At 43.5% G+C, this 19,631-nt stretch overlaps 1 protein-coding gene across 2 annotated transcripts in view; it reads left to right on the top strand.

Annotated features, from left to right (window-relative positions):
• Positions 1–12,977: 12,977 nt before the first annotated feature.
• Positions 12,978–19,631, top strand: part of ERICH5 (glutamate rich 5) — a 62,219-nt gene continuing 55,565 nt past the window's right edge. For both annotated transcript variants that reach the window (XM_089666550.1, XM_089666542.1), the window contains exon 1: positions 12,978–13,279. In XM_089666550.1, the coding sequence (XP_089522676.1) occupies positions 13,186–13,279 (94 nt within the window). In that variant the 5' untranslated portion in view covers positions 12,978–13,185. The remainder of the gene's footprint in view (positions 13,280–19,631) is intronic.

Here is a 19,631-nt window from a genome sequence, read left to right as displayed (position 1 = left end):
GGCCTCCGGCCTACATTATTTTCACATTGTGCCTCTCCACTTGATATTAATTGTGACAGGCTGTGTTGTTTGATAATGAACATGATGACATAAAATAACCAGCCAGCTCATCTCATTCTGCTCAGGTCATGCACCATCTTATCCTCTTTTTGTCCAGGAAACAAATCTATCTCTTTGTTCAGCAAAGCATATTTGAAATCTGGAACCCTGATAAAGGTGGAGATTTGCTGAGGCAGCGTTCACATGTTTTGATGGTGTAATCCGACTGGATAAAGTGCTTCAAGCGCAAAGGGAATTTGGCAACAACATCGATGATAAAATATAGCCAAACAGTTGTGTACAAACATATGACTGGGTGCTGTATGTCTAGTCCGGGGCTAACGTGTGATAAATATGATATAGTAAAGTGGGGCAGGGCCATAATAAACATTGTAAATCCTTTTCATGACCTATTATGTTCCAATTTGTTGACTAAATTATTACTGTGTTTGCTGATGTGAAAATTCGGATCCTTGCCATGGGGTCTGAATACAGTTGTCTACAGAGGAGTGCGGGATGTTTACATAGACTTACCATCCCAATGGGGTTGATTTACTAAAATTGGAGCACTCAGAATCTCGTGCCACTGTGAATAGTAGCCAATCAGCTTCTAACTTTACCACATTCAATTAAGCTTTGACAAAAAAACCTGGAAGCTGGTTGGTTTCTATGCAGAGCTGCACCAGATTTTGCACTCTCCAGTTTTAGTAAATCAGCTCCAATGTGTCTAGAATTACCAATCAACAAATAATACTACAAGATTTTCTATATGCTACACATGCAAGGTCCACCCATCACATCAGACCCCCTCTCTGCATGTCAAGGTCCCCCATCACATCAGATCCCTCCTCTTCACGTCAGAGGTTCCTCCGAACACATCCAAGGTTCCTCCTTCACATCAGTGGTCCCTCCATCTCATCAAAGCATCCCTTTCACATCCGAGGTCCCTCCATCACATCAGAGGTCCCCCATTCACATCAGAGGTTCCCCCATGATATTAGAGGTCCCACCGTCACATCAAAGCTCCCCCCTACACATTAGACTCCCTCTTCATATCAGACTTTCCCCCTAGAGGTCTATCATCATATCAGAGGTCCCCCCTCACATCAGAAGCCCCCCGTACTCACAGAGCCCCCAGTCACCCAGTCCTCCAATTATAAAGTCCCCTCTTCACCTCAGAGCCTTGCATTTTGGCTTTAGCAGCCTGAAAGAGGGTGGCAGGAGGAGCCTCGAGGAAGCAGACTTCATGGGGTTTATTTACTAAAGCTGGAGAGTCCAAAATCAGACTCCTTTCTGCATAGAAACCAATCAGCTTCTAACCTCAGCTTGTTCAATGAAGCTTTGGCAATGAAACCTGGAAGCTGATTGGTTTCTATGCAGAAGGGAGTCTGATTTTGGACTCTCCAGCTTTAGTAAATAAACCCCCATGTGTTCTCCTAAATGCTGGGAGTGGCCCTACATGCCACCTGCCCTGGATCAGAGTCATGCATTACCATGTTGCAGGTGAACAAACCACCATCACCATAGCAATGAATGATGCTGAGCGTCCTGGTCCTAGAGCGGCATTGATTGTTATGGTGCTGGTCCTCCCAGCACCCTGGTTGAGAAGCAATGGCTTCACAACCAGGAGTCGGGAGGAATAATCTCAGCCAAACACTGACTGCAGCCTATCAGATGCAGACACTGTTCTGTATTCTGACAGCCACAGACAAAGTACAATAACTGATAGGGAACATTTGTCCGAATCTACTGTTTATTCTTGAGCAAGGAATCTATTGATTTATCTTACGGAGCCAGCAGGGTTGAACAAGAGTAATCTTATTATTATTTAGGGACTCTTTCATGACCTGATCGGTACCACTGGATTGCCATAAGGCCAATGTGATGCCTATATTTAAAAAGGGATCAAAGGCTTTACCAAGTAACTACAGAACTTTTAGTTTGACTTCTATAGTTTGAAAGATAGTGGAGAGTTTAATAAAAGACCACATGGATGGGCTCTTGCTGAAAAATAATATTTTAATCAACAGACAGCATGGATTCATGTTGTCAAACAAATCTGATTTCTTTTTATGAGGAGGCAAGCAAAACCTTGGACAGAGGGGTGGCGGTGGACATGGTATACTTGGACAGAGGGGTGGCGGTGGACGTGGTATACTTGGACAGTGGGGTGGCAGTGGACGTGGTATACGTGGACAGAGGGGTGTCACAAAAACGTGCATCCGAAATGGACGCGGTGCAACCATTTTGGTTTCAGTCCTGCTAAGGGTATCCATTTCTCATTCCTTCCCCCTCCCTTCCTGAGAGGCACAGTGAAAGATGTGTGTGTGCTGGTTATGGGTCAACAGCAGGGCAAGGCATCCCTAGTTCGGTGCCGAGCAGTCTACGAAAGTGTAGCCTTCCTCACCTAGGCCAGGATAAGGCCCATGTTCCCAAGAGAGACAGAGCAGCTCTGCCAGAGAACTTGTGTAATTTCTTACCTCATAACCGAGATAAGGCAGCTTTTCCCAGGAATTGAAAGAGATTGTAACCTCATAAAAACAGCTCAGCATAGGTGGCAGGATCAGATAACTTCTTGCAAAATCAGTTTTTCCCCTATGTTTCATATCTTGAAATATGGAAGACTTACATAAAAACCGGGCACCTTGTCAGATGGCCCATGCGCAGGCTAACATTTTGATGGGTCACACTCCCACCTCAGATCATCAGGGGAGCCAAAACATAGAACTCGTACACCGTGTAACGTACAATTTCATAATTCATATCTACATGATCCTTAGACTTATCGGTGTAATAATATACCCGCGAGGGGACTATCACTCGTGCAGCTGAGAAGCTATAGACCAGAATATGAATTATGAAAGATGTTGGTTCTAATTTAGGATTCCGCCCGACGATTCCTCCCTAAACAGAGTATTGGTCAGTTACTCAGAGCCACCCCCCTGCTGGGGGACTTTAAAAAACAGGCTAGCAGGCCTAAAAAGGTAAGTTGAAGACATCTCCCATTTGTAACATCAATACCACCTGGGGAGACCCTTTTGCTCTGCAACTTGGATCTGCTTACATCAAAGGCTTAAATGGCAAGTAACTTAACCCTTTAACTTCTCCCTGTTATCTCTTTGCTGTGCTATGGTTCTTTGTGTGTGTGTATATATGTATATATATATATATATATATATATATATATATATATATACAGTTGTGACCAAAATTATTCAACCCCCACTGAAATTGAGTGTTTTGGCCAGTTTGACATTGCTTTTGATCATTCAGTCATCTTGCTTACATTTACATTAAAGAGGCACTTGTAGGTCAGACAAATATAACATAACAGTTATAATGAAATAACCACAAATGTCTTTTCTGTGCTCACAGCATTATCAGTTTTATTCAACCCCCAAGTGACATTCAATCTTAGTACTTAGTACAGCATCCTTTTACAGTTATAACAGCTTTTAAACGTGAAGCATAGCTTGACACAAGTGTCTTGCAGCGATCTACGGGTATCTTCGCCCATTCTTCATGGGCAAAGGCCTCCAGTTCAGTCACATTCTTAGGCTTGCGCACTGCAACTGCTTTCTTTAAGTCCCACCAGAGGTTCTCAATCGGATTTAAGTCTGGTGACTGCGATGGCCACTCCAAAATGTTCCAGCCTTTCCTCTGCAACCATGCTCTAGTGGACTTGGAGGTATGCTTGGGATCATTGTCCTGTTGAAAGGTCCAACGTCTCCCAAGCCTCAGGTGTGTGACGGACTGCATCACGTTTCCATCCAATATCTCCTGGTACTGAAGAGAATTCATGGTACCTTGCACACGCTGAAGCTTCCCTGTACCTGCAGAAGCAAAACAGCCCCAAAGCATGATTGACCCTCCACCATGCTTCACAGTAGGCAAGGTGTTCTTTTCATCATAGGCCTTGTTCTTCCTCCTCCAAACATAGCGTTGATCCATGGGCTCAAACAGTTCTAATTTTGTTTCATCAGTCCACAGAACACTATCCCACAACTTTTGTGGTTTGTCCACATGGCTTTTGGCATACTGCAGTCGACTCTTCTTATTCTTTGGAGACAGCAAGGGGGTACGCCTGGGAGTTCTGGCACGGAGGCCTTCATTACGCAGTGTGCGTCTTATTGTCTGGGCTGAAACTTCTGTACCCACATCTGACAAATCTTTTCTCAGTTCCTCAGCAGTCACACGGGGACTTCTCTCCACTCTACGCTTCAGGTAGCGCACAGCAGTCGAAGTCAGCATCTTCTTTCTGCCACGACCAGGTAGCGTTTCAACAGTGCCCTTTGCCTTGAATTTGCGAATGATGCTTCCTAAGGTGTCTCTTGGTATGTTTAACATCTTTGCAATCTTCTTATAGCCATTGCCCTTCCTGTGAAGAGAAATCACCTCTTCTCTTGTCTTCCTGGACCATTCTCTTGCCTTCACCATGTTTGTAACCACACCAGTAAATGTCTAGAAGGAGCTGAGTATCACAGTCATTTTAAAGCTGCCTAATTGGTGCTTATTATGCTTGATTGCTGCTCGGTGACATCCACAGGTGTTTTCAATACCTGATGGAAAGCACCTGTATGAACCTCTGTTCTTCAGAGTGGTAGTCTTTAAGGGGTTGAATAATTGTGGCAATGAAGAAACCACATAAGAACCATTTACTACTGTATTACATAAACAATTGATGTCATTTTAGTTGCATTTGGGTAGTTACAACGTCCTTGTAGGATTTGATTCTGAATACAATTCCAAATGTACACTATAGTCCCTAAACCCCTTTACAGCATTGGGGGTTGAATAATTTTGGTCACAACTGTATATCTTAGTTACACCTTTTTTCTGTAAATATTTTTATTGCACCCTGTTTGACCCTTTTAGTAATAAATATTTCTTTCTGAAAGTGTTGAACTGTTTCTATAGCTTTTAATTGCAATTTACGAATCCCTGCCTTTTAAGAGAACGCTACTGTTTGTTTAACCCCTCTATAACCAGCCTGTGGACCGTTTTATACAGACAATTATTTCAATCATTATAGTGTTATACTGATGACGTGAGTTTCCTCCTTCTCTGTACAAAAGGAGGTGGTGGCAGTGAAGGGTTAGTTGCGTAATTAACCTGACCCAGTAACAAGCGCATTCAGGCTGCAGGCACAGATTGTAGTCCATTAGCTGGAAAATCGTTGTGCAGGGTGCAGCTGTTGTGGCATTGTTACACACGTCATATCGCGGTTTTAGATCAGCCAGTCCTTTGGTCACGAGTTTGGTGAGAAGGTCTGGGGTCTGAAGCCGCGATCATGACAAGGGGTGGCGGTGGATGTGGTATACTTGGACAGAGGGGTGGCGGTGGACGTGGTATACTTGGACAGAGGGGTGGCGGTGGACGTGGTATACTTGGATTTTGCAAAAGTGTTTGACACAGTTCCCCACACACGGCTAATGTGTAAGGTAAAGTCTATGAGCTTGGAAAAATCCATATGTAAATAGATAGAAAACTGGCTAAAAGATCATATTCAAAGAGTAGTAGTTAATGATTCATACTCTGAATGGTCTATGGTTGTCAGTGGTGTACCCCAAGGTTCAGTGCTGAGACCCATATTTTTTAATATATTTATAAATGATATAGGGTCTTCGATTAAAAGTATCATCTCAGTCTTTGCAGATGACACCAAGCTGTGCAGTGGAATAACGTCCTTACAGGATGTCTTCAACTTACAAGCCAACCTCAATGCTCTGTTTAATTGGGCAACTATGTGGCAAATGAGGTTTAATGTTGATAAATGTAAAGTTATGCACTTGGGGGGCTAGAAATATGTATGCATCTTACATACTAGGGGGAGTACAACTGGGGGAAACAATGGCAAAGGATCTGGGTGTTGTAGCATATTATAGACTTAATAATAGCATTCATTGGTGAGAGTCTGTCCTACTCCTCTAAATATCAACATAGTGATCAATGCCCCATCTGTGCTCCGTAGCTTAAAGTGGAACTATACTCACCTCGGCTCCAGCGAGGTGGCGTCCCCGAACTTCCCGGCCGGCCTCTAACATCTTCATGCAGCCAGCTTCCAGGTCACGATCACTGGCCGCTATCATTGGCCAGGTGGGGATGATGTCACTCTTGCGCATGAGTGGGAGTTCAGCCAGATTCACCATTGCCAAATTTGTACAGTGAGCTGCGTGTGTGTGGCTCACTGTGCAAGGACAGACAGGCGAATTAGTAAATTTAATGCAGAAGAGACAAAGCATGTCACTACTGCATTCAAATTTCTGCCTCTTTGCCCACCTTTAATTCTAGCCTAAAATTCCACTTTAGGTAGGCCTTGTGAGACTATAACATCTAATTATGTTAGTGCAAGCTACCCTGGCAACTGGTGTAGGACACAAAAGATAGTTGACCTAGTGGAGCAGAATATGCAAATGCAATGCTGTCGACTGGATATCCATAGTGGACAAAATGTTGTCACTACAGGGAATATATGTTTGCTACAAATATTTTGTGTCATTGGAAAGTTGGTTGCAAGGTGCAATGAAAAGGACACCTACACAATGACTTTGAAGAGAATCTCACTGTTGTTGGATACCAACATTTTACATCGTTTTAACACAGGGAAATGGTTACAGGTCTAAACAAGGAAATACTATATGAAACTGCCTAACATATGTACAGTACAATTATAGCTCCCAACTGTCTCTGATTTTGAGGGACTGTCCCTCGTTTGGAACAAAGTCCCTCTGTCCCTCTTTCCTCCTCACGTGTCCCTCATTTTGGTCTGACCTATATAGTTGTATGTAAAATGCACTATTTATCTATCAGAAAGTGTTTTACAGTGTTAAACCTTCCATCCAACTTTTAAATTGATGCATTTGTAAATTTCAAAAGCCAATATAAAGGAATAGAAGTGGAAAAAAGCACCTGTGGGTTTATCCAGTCATTTTTTTTGTATAATTCTCCATTAAGGGGGTGTGGCAGGGGGTGTGTCCTATGCCTACATACTTTTACTAATATATGTCCCTCGTTCCCATCTCAGAATGTTCGGAGGTATGCAATTATGACTACACCTAAGGTGCAGTATGCATATGTTCACCCATACTTGCTAAATCTTGCATTTGTGCCAATTTGACATGTGTACATTGCATTGTGATCTCTTTGTGCCATCTATTTAGCCCAGACAGGAGATAGTGCCAAAGTCAAACAGTTACATACCATGACAATGCCAATTCATCCTCATCAGTGTAGAACCTTATATGGTTTTCCGTATAGTCTTCCATAGTTGCAAATTAGTCACCAATTTAGGGAAGATAGTCATATAAACGTTATCTGTGTTGCGGGTCATTACTTTGGTGCTCAGTAGGAAGAATGCATGCTTACAGTGGTGGTCATAATGGCACTATTATAGACAGAGATGCAGAGTTGATTGAAAAAGAACCCTACCGATACCTCTCGGGGATAATATGTGAAAATATGTAAAAGTCAAGAATTTTATTCAAGAGATTACATCACCTTGTATCATTTTATATAAGGTTTTGTTCAATGAGGTACACCTAACACCGTTTTCCTTTTTGGGTGGAGATAGTTGACCTAGTGGAGCAGAAAATGTAAACCCAATGCAGTCAAGTGGATGTCCACAGGTGACAAAATATTGTCACTACAGGAAATTTCTGTTTGTTACAAATTTTTTGTGTCAATGGAATGTTGGTTGTAAGGTGCAACGAAAAGCACAGCTCCACAATGAGTTTGAAGAGAATCTCATTGTTGTTCGATACCAAAGTTTTACATAATTATAACAGAGAAATAGTTACAGGTATAAACAAGGAAAAATGAAAAACTTCCTAACATACAGTATAATTATGAACATACCTAAGGTGCAGTGACACTACCTAACATCTCAATTTGTGTTTGTTGGGCCGCCAAGCACAACCCATCAAAGTGAAGTGGGCCACGTTGCAACCATTCACCTGTTGGATGGGGGCACCTATTCTGCTGTCTATGAGGGTATTGTATCTTTCTTTGAAGAAATTTCATCTAACTTCCTGTTGTGTTTCTTGAAAAGGAAATGAAGGAACTCTCCCCTATGGTCACAGACAGTAAAAAATACTGACAGGGATTCAAGCAATTTCCTACTCTATCCAAACTTAAAGAAAAACACAGCTGTGGTTCTACATACATGTTAACTAATCTTTACTTAAGATATGCTAGATTTGGCAGTAGATACACTGTATTGCTAAAAGTATTGGGACACCCCTCCAAATCATTGGATTCAGGTGTTCCAATCACCTCTATGGCCACAGGTGTATAAAATCAAGCACCTAGGCATGCAGACTGCTTCTACAAACATTTGTGAAAGAATGTGTCGCTCTCAGGAGCTCAGTGAAGTCAAGCATGGTACTGTGATAAGTTGCCATCCGTGAAATTTCCTTGCTAATAAATATTCCATGGCTGAACTGTTAGTGGGATTACAACAAAGTGGAAGCAACTGGGAACAAAAACAACTCAGCCACACATAGTGGCAGGCCACAAATGACAGAGCGGGGTCAGCTCATGCTGAAGCGCACAGTGCGCAGAAGTCGCCAACTGTCTGCAGAGTCAATAGCTAAAGACCTCCACACTTGGTGTGGCCTTCGGATTAGCACAACAACAGTGTGTAGAGAGTTTCATGGAATGGGCAGCTGCATCCAAGTGTTACATCACCAAGTGCAATGCAAAGCATCGGATGCAGTGGTGTAAAGCATGCTGCCACTGGACTCTAGAGCAGTGGAGACGAGTTTTCTGGAGTAACGCTTCTCTGTCTGGCAATCCGATGGACGTGTCTGGGTTTGGCAGTTGCCAGGAGAACGGTACTTGCCTGACTGCATTGTGCCAAGTGTAAAGTTTGGTGGAGGGGGGATTATGGTGTGGGGTTGTTTTTCAGGGGTTGGGTTTGGCCCCTTAAATTCAGTGAAGGGAACTCTTAAGGCGCCAGCATACCAAGACATTTTGGACAATTTCATGCTCTCAACTTTGTGGAAACAGTTTGGGGATGGCCCCTTCCTGTTCCAACATGACTAAGTATCAGTGCACAAAGCAAGGTCCATAAAGACATGGGTGAGTGAGTTTGGGGTAGAGGAACTAGACTGGCCTGTACAGAGTCCTCCTGACCTCAAACCTGATAAAGCACTTTTGGGATGAATTAGAGCGGAGACTGCCTTCTCATCCAACATCAGAGCCTGACCTCACAAATGTGCTTCTGGAAGAATGGTCAAACATTCCCATAGACAACTCCTATACCTTGTGGACAGCCTTCCCAGAAGAGTTGAAGCTGTTATATCTGCAAAGTGTGGGGGGCAACTCAGTATTGAACCCTATGGACTAAGACTGGAATGCCATTAAAGTTCATGTGCGTATAAAGGCAGGAGTCCCGATACTTTTGGCAATATAGTGTATACTTGTGTGCTCTTACCCATCATCACATATTCACATGAAGGAAAATCTTTTCACATGAAGGAAAATCTTCCCAATGGAACACAGATGTCAGCAAAAAATAAAAATGAACAGTGTATTTATTCATCACCTACTTCAACCAAAATAAAAAGAACGTATGCTTATATGTATATTATAAATGTAATTGTAAGTATACTTTAAATTATGTAAAAGGTTTGTTTTTAATGGTTTTTAATCCCTAATGGTGGGATTGTGGTTCTGCAGAACACATATAGGTCTTGGTCTAGAACATGGTTCCCAACCATGGGAGCGAATCCTGATATTAGGTTGCAGCCTTTCTACTTGCTGGGCCCTGGTTTCATGTCTGCTTTGACATCTGGAATTTAGCTGTTGGAGCAGATGGGGTCCAAGGCTCAGTGTGAGTGCTCTGTCTTGCAATGCTGCCAACTCTTAAAGTGGAGGTGGAGATGCGAAGGTCCTGAACAGCTGAATACTTTGCAGCAGGAAAAGCGTATATGGTGCCATGTTCACCCATTTGTGCCAAGTTGCCAACATGAGTACACTGCGATGTGATCTCTTTGTGACATCTATTTAGTCTAGACAGTGAAGGAGATAATGTCAAAGTCAAACGGTTACATACCCATGACCATTCCAATTCATTGGGCAGCACAGTGGCTAAATGGTTAACTCCGCCGCCTAGCAGCACTAGGGTTTTTGGTTCAAATCCCAACCATGACACCATCTGCCTGGTGTTTGCATGTTCTTCCTGTGGCTGTGTGTGTTTCCTCCCACACTCCAAATTCATGCTGGTATCTACATTGGCCCTATTATGTGTATGTATGAATGTAAGTTAGGGACCTTAGATTGTACGCCCCTTGAGGGTTAGGGACTGATGTGAATGTACAATATATATATGTAAAGCGCTGCGTAAATTGATGGCACTATAGAAGTTCCTGAAATATTTAAATCCTCAACAGCATAGAACCGTATATGGCAGGGGCGGACTGACAACTCATGGGGCCTCCGGTCAATAGGGGATCATGGGGCCCCGGTGTCCTTGCCCAAACTCAAAAAAGCCTATGAAAAAGGTACCAGGGGCATCTCATGGGGCCCCCTACTGACCCCGGCCCTCGGGTAGTGCCCGAGTTTCCAAATGGTCAGTTTGCCCCTGGTATATGGTTTTCCATATAGTCTTCTGTAGTTGCAAATTAGTCAACAATTTAAGGAAATAGTTATATAAAAGTTATCTACATTGGGAGCCAAAGGGAAAATGATCCTTACATTGGAGGTCAGTAGGAGGAATGCAACCCTTACAGTGGTGGTCTTAATGCAATTTACAGACAGAGATGCAGAAAGGATTGAACAGGACTTTACCGGTACCGCTCAGGGATAATATATAAACATCGAGAATTTTCTTCAACAGATTACATCGCCTTGTATCATGTTATGTAAGTCATCATTCCATAAGGTACACCGAATACCCTTCTTGGGAGGAGATTTTACAGGCATTGAGTATAAGATCCTGGCACTTTCCTGCACCCGGGGAGCCCCACATGCCACGTGCAGCCCGTACAGTGAGTGGATGTACTCTTGTTCATGGCATGGTGTTAGCCAGCACATGCCCGTCTGTGGTATCATCCGAACGTGGAAGTTTCAGCAAAGAAGCATCTATGTTTGTGAGAGTATGGCCAGTACATCCATTTACTCATACGGAAGGCTGTCTGTGGCCTGTGTGGCTCCCTGGATGCTTGACATTATGCTATGTGAATGAATCAAGCTCTGCCTAAAAGGGGTAGGGGTGCTTTAAATGGGGGGTCTGCTTTAAGGAGGGGGAAGTCTACTGATGGGAGGGCTTCTTTAAAGTGTTTCAAAACCCACAATGGTATATGCAGCAAAGCATGCTTGTTATATTCACTGTGGAACCTAGGGGGTTAATCCTCTGCATTGTGTAAAAAAGCTGTTTGGTCCTGTCTTCACTGATCCTCCTCTTCTTCCAGTGTCCCCAATCCTTTTGCCGATAGATCAAAACCTTGGGGGCAAGCTGCACATGCTCGGTTTGATGTGTATTGCTAGAGAGTTTTGTTTTTTCCTTGGGAGGGTGTACGTGATCAGCACAGAGCCAATCAGCACTGTCCAGGCAGAGGGTCAGGGGTCATGCAGCCTCATAGGACAATCAGAGGAGAATGAAAACTCCTACTTCAATCTTTAACCAGTGCTTGGCTGGACCCCGATAGAAGTCACAAGACTGCTGTAACTGCTGATGAAAAAAGGTATTTAGCAGATTATATTTACTAAAATAATTGCACTCTATTTTCTTTGTACTGTGGGAGACCAGATATAGTGAATGCAGGGTCCTGGGTTTAGTAACACTTGGGAAGGGGGATCGGCTTTAGGGAAGGCAGGCAGTTTGCTTGGGGTGGGGTTCTGCTTTAAGGAAGGAGGAAAGTCTGCTTTGGGGGCTGTTCTGCTATTAGGAGGGGGGAAAGTCTGACTTGTTAGGGGGGAGGGGGTGGGGGAATTTGCTTTAAGGAGAGGGAACATCTGCTTTGAGGGGGGAGGGGTCTGCTTTAAAGAAGGGGTAGCCTTCTGTGGGGGAGGGGACTGTTTTAAGAAGGGAAAATGTCTGCTTTGGGGGAGGAACTGCTTCAAGAAGGGGGGAAGTGTGCTTGGGAGAGGGGTCTGCTTTGGGGTCTGACCTGCTTTAAAGAGTGGGGGGGGGGTCTGCTTTAAAAAGGGGGAAAGGGGGTATATCCGCTTTGGGGGGTCTGTTTTAAGGAAGGGAAAAGTCTGCTTTGGGGGCTGTTCTGCTATAAAGAGGAAGGAAAGTCTGCTGGGGAGAGGGGGGCTGCTTTAAGGGGGAGGGATCCTCTGCCTGGGCAAGGGGGGGAACTGCTTTAAGAAAAGAGAACATCTGCTTTGGGGGGGGGGGGACTGCTTAAAGGAGAGGATGAGAGTCTGATTGGGAGGGGGGTCTGCTTTAAGAAGGGGGGTGTCTACTTTGGGGGTCTGCTTTAAGGATAGGGAAAGTCTGCTTTGGGGGGGGTCTGCTTTAAGAAAGGGGCAAAGTTGGTTTAGTGGGAATTGCTTTGAGGGGGAACTTCTGCTTTGGGGGCTAATCTGCTGTAAGAAGGGGGGAAATCTGCTTTGAGGGAGTTGCTTTAATAGGGGAGGGAGGGTCTGCATTAAAATCTCCTGCTCCCTCTTCTCCATATTATTCTTGACTTATTATGATTTATACTTCCCCCCAGAAGTAGGGCTAGAAGGAAAAATATAAAGGCAACAGACATTTAATGTAGTGTAGAGGTGTCACGGTGCCCACAATGCCATCATGGTGTATACATTTCTGCCTGTATGGTCTCCTCCTCCCCCTGCCCCCTTCTCCTCTGTGTACAGTACATTATTCAGTGTTCAGCCCCAGGAAAGTTGTCACCCTGATGGACCCGTATGGGTATGACGCCTGCGCAGTAGATCCTGCTCACTCCGCTGTCACACCCCCTGCAGGATAACGCTCCGTACTGCAGGTCACACAGGGACCAGTAAACTGTCATCAGGCGGACTGAGAGCTGCGCTGGAACTGGAACTTCTACTCCAGCAACAGCACCGCAGAGCGAGCCGTGTGTGTAGTGGCAGCCCACAGTGCTGGATGTGACCTGGGCGGACACACAGCAGGATCTCGGTGTGGACTTCTCCTGAACTTCACCCCCTCCTCTGTCATCCCAGCACCTCGGAGACATGGGCTGTTCAAGCAGCACCCAGACCCACAGCCAGGGGGGGAGCAGACCCCCAGCAAAGGCTGTGGAGACCAATGGACCCAAGAAGATGAGTGGTGAGTGCCATAGGAGGTCTGTGTCCAGGGGGAGGGGGTCTGATCTGTGCTGGGAACACTGGTCCTATCATGGATCACTGGGGGGGGACATGATGGGACTTGTAGTTCTCCTGTACAGAACTGCTGGGACTGGGACCCATACAGTCCACCATTCATTACTGCCCTGCTGGATTGTACCACACAGACTGCATTCTATCATTTATTTCTGTCCCAAACAAAAAAACAAAAAAAACCCAAAAAACAAAAAAAAACCCATATATATATATATAAAAATAATCTTTTTTTTTTACTGGTGTGTGTGTGTGTATATATATATATATATCATATATATATATATATATATATATATCATATATATATATATCTTTTTATTATTTATTCGTTTTTTATTGTGTGTGTGTGTCTTTATTTATATATATATATATATATATATATATATATATATTGATATTTTTTTTATAGTATCTGCATATATCCATTTATCATCATGTGATACAGATGCTTCATAGATTTTCTAATTCTAAACTTGGTCCTCAAATCGCACAGGTGATAGCAGATAAGGAACCAAATTATTATCTATTCGATTATCACTTTTTAAAAAAAGATTAATTACATTTTAATTTAAAATAACATTACATTTAGTTTTTAAAGATGTATTCTGATTTTCTGAAGATAAATACCATTGAAAGTACAGTGGGGGGACACTTATTGATCCTGTCACAAGGCAGGATATATTTATTCTGTATACCTTCTATATGTTTGTATGTACTGTATAATATATATATATATATACCATCATGTGATCCTTATACAGACAGCCCAGTTCTTGTACAGCACGGAGAGTCATACATTTCCTAATCCACAACGTGTTTGGTCCTTGTAATGATGAGGGGGGACAGCAGAGTGAGGAATGAAATGATTGTACTGTCACTTTGTTCTGAATGAAGATGAATCACATTTTTAAAATATTAATTAAACTAAATTTTTAAGTTAAATAAAATTACATGAAAAATAAATCACTTATTATTTTTTATGAATATAAATGCCATTGAATGCACAAAGGGGGACATTTATCGATTCCTTTACAAGCCAGGATGAGTTTATTGTATATAACTTCCATTTTTATCATAACAGGTGACCATACACTCTACAATCTGATTGTACTTTAGAGCTACCATCAATTGTGTAGTGAAGACCATTTTTAATGTTTATAGTAAAAAGTGGCAATACACTATACAATCTGATTGTCCAGTCTACTTTGGATCTACCATCAATGATGTACCCTGTTTATTGGCTACAAGATTGAATGGACCGTTTAGGTTTGGCCGCATATTAAACCGTTTTGGTACATTTAAAGGAGGTTGTACAGGGATTGTATAATCCCATTGTAGTGTGTCTGGCCATCCCAATGCAGAGTAAAAGATACTGCAGAAGTCATTTTCACTTTTTAAAATAATACTGTAATTATTCCCAAGTAATTAGCAGAGGAAAACAAATCCATGTTCCTGCCATCTTTTTATTTTCCAACATAATAGAAGAAAGATAACGCTCTTCACTGTTTTGTGTCTGGATATGAATTGCATGCATTTTTTAAATGTGTTTTCAATAAATTTTTCAAATGTTTTTCATGCACTCCCATTGACATCTATGGGACCAAAAATGCACTGTCACACCAAAAGAAGCGCCTGTACCTGCACAGAAGCACATAATGTAGGTGTGAACAGGCTGCATATACAATAATGGGATTTCTGGTGTCATGCATTGGGTGAAGTGTGACAAATCAGACAGGTGTGAATGGGGATGTAAGGCCTCCTTCTGACCTATTCACAGTAAAACACCTTATCACACAGCAATTTGTAGGCAGCATTGTGTTTCTATTCACATAGAACAGCATCTTACTGAACAAGCACAGTAGCAGTCAATGCACCGCACCAGTGCTGTAATGCACCAAAACACATTATGTACTGGGCTGCTCTGCATTACAAAAAATAGTTTGAATCTTGGCCGGTTCAGCTAGAACCGTCTGAGATTTGAACCATGTATGGGCTGGCTGAATGTACCCAGGGCCAGTGTTTCCACTAGGCGGCCATCTAGAGCACATTGCCACCTCGGGGTGCCTGGGTACTGCACAGGCCGGCACTCCCTCTTTGTGGGATGGTGCCACGTCACATCACCTCAGCTGAGCGGAGGGGCTACAGAGGGGAGGAAGAAAGGACAGAGGAAGATGCCGGGTTTCTGGGGCCAGTGTAGCAGCTGAGCTGAGCTCCTTCCAGTGTTCCTCTCAGACTCAGTCCCTTACTAAAAGCCAGCTGGCGACTGGTGATCACTGTGGAGTTCCAGCCCTTCTCTTCCCATTCATCAGCAGAGGCGGAGCGGTGCCTGCAGATGAAGTTAATGTCTGACTCTGATATCTTGTGTCTGTGTGAGTGTGACCTGGCCTGCCGGCCATCCATCACATATACAATGTGTCAGTGAGTGATGACATCATCCTGATCCTACATCCTGCTCTTCTAGTGCCTGCTGGGCCTGCTGATCTGTGTCAGTGTTGGTAGTGGTGTGCTGTGTCCAATCTGCCACTGTGTGTGATCGCTCAGTTCAGCTATCTACTGTCAAAGCATTTTATCCCCCCCTTCCACCCATTATCTGGGGAACGCCAGGCTGGGATCTGTCAGAGTGTGGATCCATCATCCTCCACTCACTGCAGCTGTCACCTTGCTACTGCCAGCCACAGATACAGTCCGTCCGTGACACTGATCTGGTCTGTAATATTGGTATTGGTGGCATCTTATGTCACTTATTTTTGCAAATTAAGACATTTAGAAATTTCATGTTTTGTTAATTTAATATTTTCTACTGTTTTTTCAAATGTATTTATTTATTTATTTTTTTAGGGGGCAAGTAGCTGGTCTTGCCTATGGCGCACAATAGTCTAGCACCGGCCCTGCATGTACCTAAGTTGATGATTCCCCTGTCAACACTGTCTGTCTGTCAACACCCGTTGTAGAAAAACAATTGGCTCCATGTATGGCCTGCCTAATGGCTTCATGGGGAACTAAACCTATCGATTTTACAGTTTCCAAAAACTGTTATATTCAAGGCATTCCATGAACAGTGGTGTCCCTAGGCGGGTTCGGGGGGTGCGCGTGTGACACATATCACACAGGGGGACACCGGACCCTCTCCACGAGCTCAACGACAAGGAAAGTTTTAAAGAAAGCCGATGATCCCCGCAAGATGGATCGCATCTGCTGATTAAGCATAATGGATCGGAGTCCGATCCATTATGCTCCCCAATCTGCAGATCCGATCCATCTTGCTGGGATCATCGGCTTGCAACCTATACGGGGTTATCTGATCTAGGTAAGGCTGTGCAAGATCCGGGACTTGTCTGTAACCATGAAATGCCGCCGCAATAGCAGGAACCTCCTCCATCTGACATCACTGCTGGAGCATGTGCAGACTAGACCGGGGTTTAAAGATCAGTTAACCCCGTATAGGTTGTAAGCCAACAATCCCCGCAAGATGGATCGGATCTGCAGATTGGGGAGCATAATGGATCGGACTCTGATCCATTATGCTCAATCTGCAGATCCGATCCATCCTGCGGGGATCGTTGGAAGGGTGACACCAAGTGGTACCGCACCGGGTGATACCAACCCCAGGGACGCCACTGGCCATGAATGATCACTGTCACATTGCCTTGTGCTCTCAACAGAACTGTCAAGCATCAAATGACTGGTGGTATAACTGATCATATGTGCAGCACCATGGCAACTGCAGATCAAACAGAGGCTAAGATGGCAGCTTCCCTGGCTGTAAAGGATAGGAGGGTTTATTTCCACTTTAACTTAATGGAACGTACATGAATGCACAAAGTACTGCATATAATGTACATGTATTAGCACACCATGATGGCCCACACAGATCTGAGGTCCCATTCCTATCTTCGGGTTGCAGCGTTGCACCGTTCACTATAGTTCATTTTACGCACAAACTGCGTTGTGGTGCGCTGCAATGACGTTCATCGTAAAGGGCACCACAACGCACTAATACAATAAATGTCAGGTGTATTGGTGTGTGAAGGTGTGTGAAGGTGTTCTCTCTGCTCCTTCTAAATGAATAAGCCACTTTTGGACTTTTACGTATGCACACCTACAAACACCATGTTTTTGAGTATTCTGGGATTTCTGGGAAATGCAGCCCATTGTTTTTAATGGGCCTGTACACACAGATGCCTAAAAATCAGTAAAACAAAATACAAAAAATCTGCAAGGCTGGTCATCAATTTAAGGGTGTACGCATGTGCAAATACACATGTGTGAGCACATTTGCTACACCCCCTCGATAAAAAAAAAGCAAGGAACAAAAGTTTGTGCATAAATAGATAATAGTCCTCATGCACACTGGGCGTTTTAAAAACACAGGTAGCATTAGCTGTATAAGTTTTTCAGCATTTTCTAACATTTTTGCATTAGCATTCAGCCGCGTTCTTCCGCATTTTTTCACGTTAGCGTTTTTTACAAAAAAAGAAATTGGGCTAAAAATACCCCTCAAAAACACTGGTTTGCGGCGTTTTGCACGTTTTACTGCGTTTGCAAGCGTTAGAGCGTTTTTACAGCTAACAAACTCTAGAAACACACTAGTTCTGGATTTTTTTTCCAGCCAAAAAAACCCTCCTACCTAAAAACACTGATTACAGTCTATGTGTGCATGGATACATAGAATAACATGCTGGGAAGTTTACTGGCTGTAGAAAAAAATGCCAACAGCCAAAAACAGCCGCTGTAAAAATGTCCAGTGTGCATGAGGACGAAAAATTACCCCGTTCTTTTTTTTTCAATCGTATTTTATACGCCTGCCTCAGATGCAGATTTTAGGATTCTGTGTTACAGATCTGAACTCAGCCCATATTTCCACACCTGTATGAATGTCTATTGAAAACAATGCAGCTGCGTTCAGATCTGTAAATAAAAAGATTGAAAACGTGTTTTTCTTTTACTGCTGTGTGAATGCGTTTGTATGTGTACATGCATTTATGTGCATAGTCATATGTAATATATAACCCATCCTTGCATTTTTATGCAGGAATTTTCTGCCAGGAATATCTGATGTTCACACATCAGTTCCGTTTGCAAGGACCCTAATGCATGAGAACTCATCCTGTTAAAGCAATATATACCCAGGGGCGGACTGACCATTTGGAAACTTGGGCACTGCCCGAGGGCCCGGGGGCAGTAGGGGGCCCCATGAGATGCCGCTGATACATTTTTCATAGGCTTTTTTGAGTTTGGGCAAGGACACATAACCCCCTATTGCCAGGGGGCCCCATGAGTTGTCAGTCCGCCCCTGTATATACCCTAAGGCTCTGTTCACACCTATGCAGTTTGCTTTTTCTTCCTTCTGTAGTGCTTTTCGCAGTTTGTTTTGCGTTTTTCTACATGAGTTTTTGACACAATTTTGCCGTAATTTTGCTGCAATTTGCGTTTTGTTCAGCTTTTTTTTTTAAGTGGAAATTTTGCTGGGCAGAATAAAAATGCAAAACTCGACAGATTCACAGCAAAAACGCAATACCATGCACTTCAGCAGATTCTCCATTGAACTCTATTGTAGCAAAAATGCTGTTTTTTTGCTTTTAAAAAAGTCCCTGACCCTTTCCAAAAATGCAGTAGCTCAAAAAAGCATAGATGTGAACATGTTCCATAGGAAACCATGGTAAATGGACTGTTATGCGTTTCTGCAAAAAGCACTAAAAAACGCATAGGTGTGAACGGAGCCTTGCTGAACCCAAAAGGGACCCAAAGCTTTTACTTCTGTACAGGATGTTGAAACTGAAAATATTTTTACAGCCACTTTGATCTCGGGTAAAGTATTGTCATTACAGATACTCATTTGTAAATAAACAAACACTTTTGTGTTTCTTGGAATTAGATTTTGGTAGATGTCAGCTGCATTCACACATGGGCGTTTTGAATCGTGAGCAGAATCGCTGCAATTCTGTCCGCAATTTTAAAATGCTCTGCTAAAACGACAAATCGCTCAACTGCGTGTTCAAGTGCCACTCATTTTAAGCTCTGGTTCACATATATGTGGCCGTGCGGGACGCGTTTTGCGTGGGCATGAGAGTCCATTCATTTGAATGGACTCCCGTGCCCCGTGACACGCAGGGAAGAAGTCCCTGCACTTCTTCTGAAAACGCAGCCAGCACAGGAACCTCGGTTCCCAGCACGGTTGCGTTTTCCAGTGCAGGCAGCGTGCCATTAGAACTAATGGCACCCACCCGCAGGTCCCCATTCCTCTGTGCGGGTGGTGCGGCTGCACAGATTTTCATGTGGATCCGCAGCGGCACCACCCG

Source organism: Staurois parvus, unplaced genomic scaffold (assembly GCF_062004578.1).
Source record: "Staurois parvus isolate SC_StPar_1 unplaced genomic scaffold, SC_StPar_1.0 ptg000052l, whole genome shotgun sequence".
In the NCBI taxonomy this organism is placed as follows: Eukaryota; Metazoa; Chordata; class Amphibia; order Anura; family Ranidae; genus Staurois; species Staurois parvus.
Note: the sequence above shows the minus strand (reverse complement) of the source record. Positions and strands in the feature narration are given on the sequence as shown.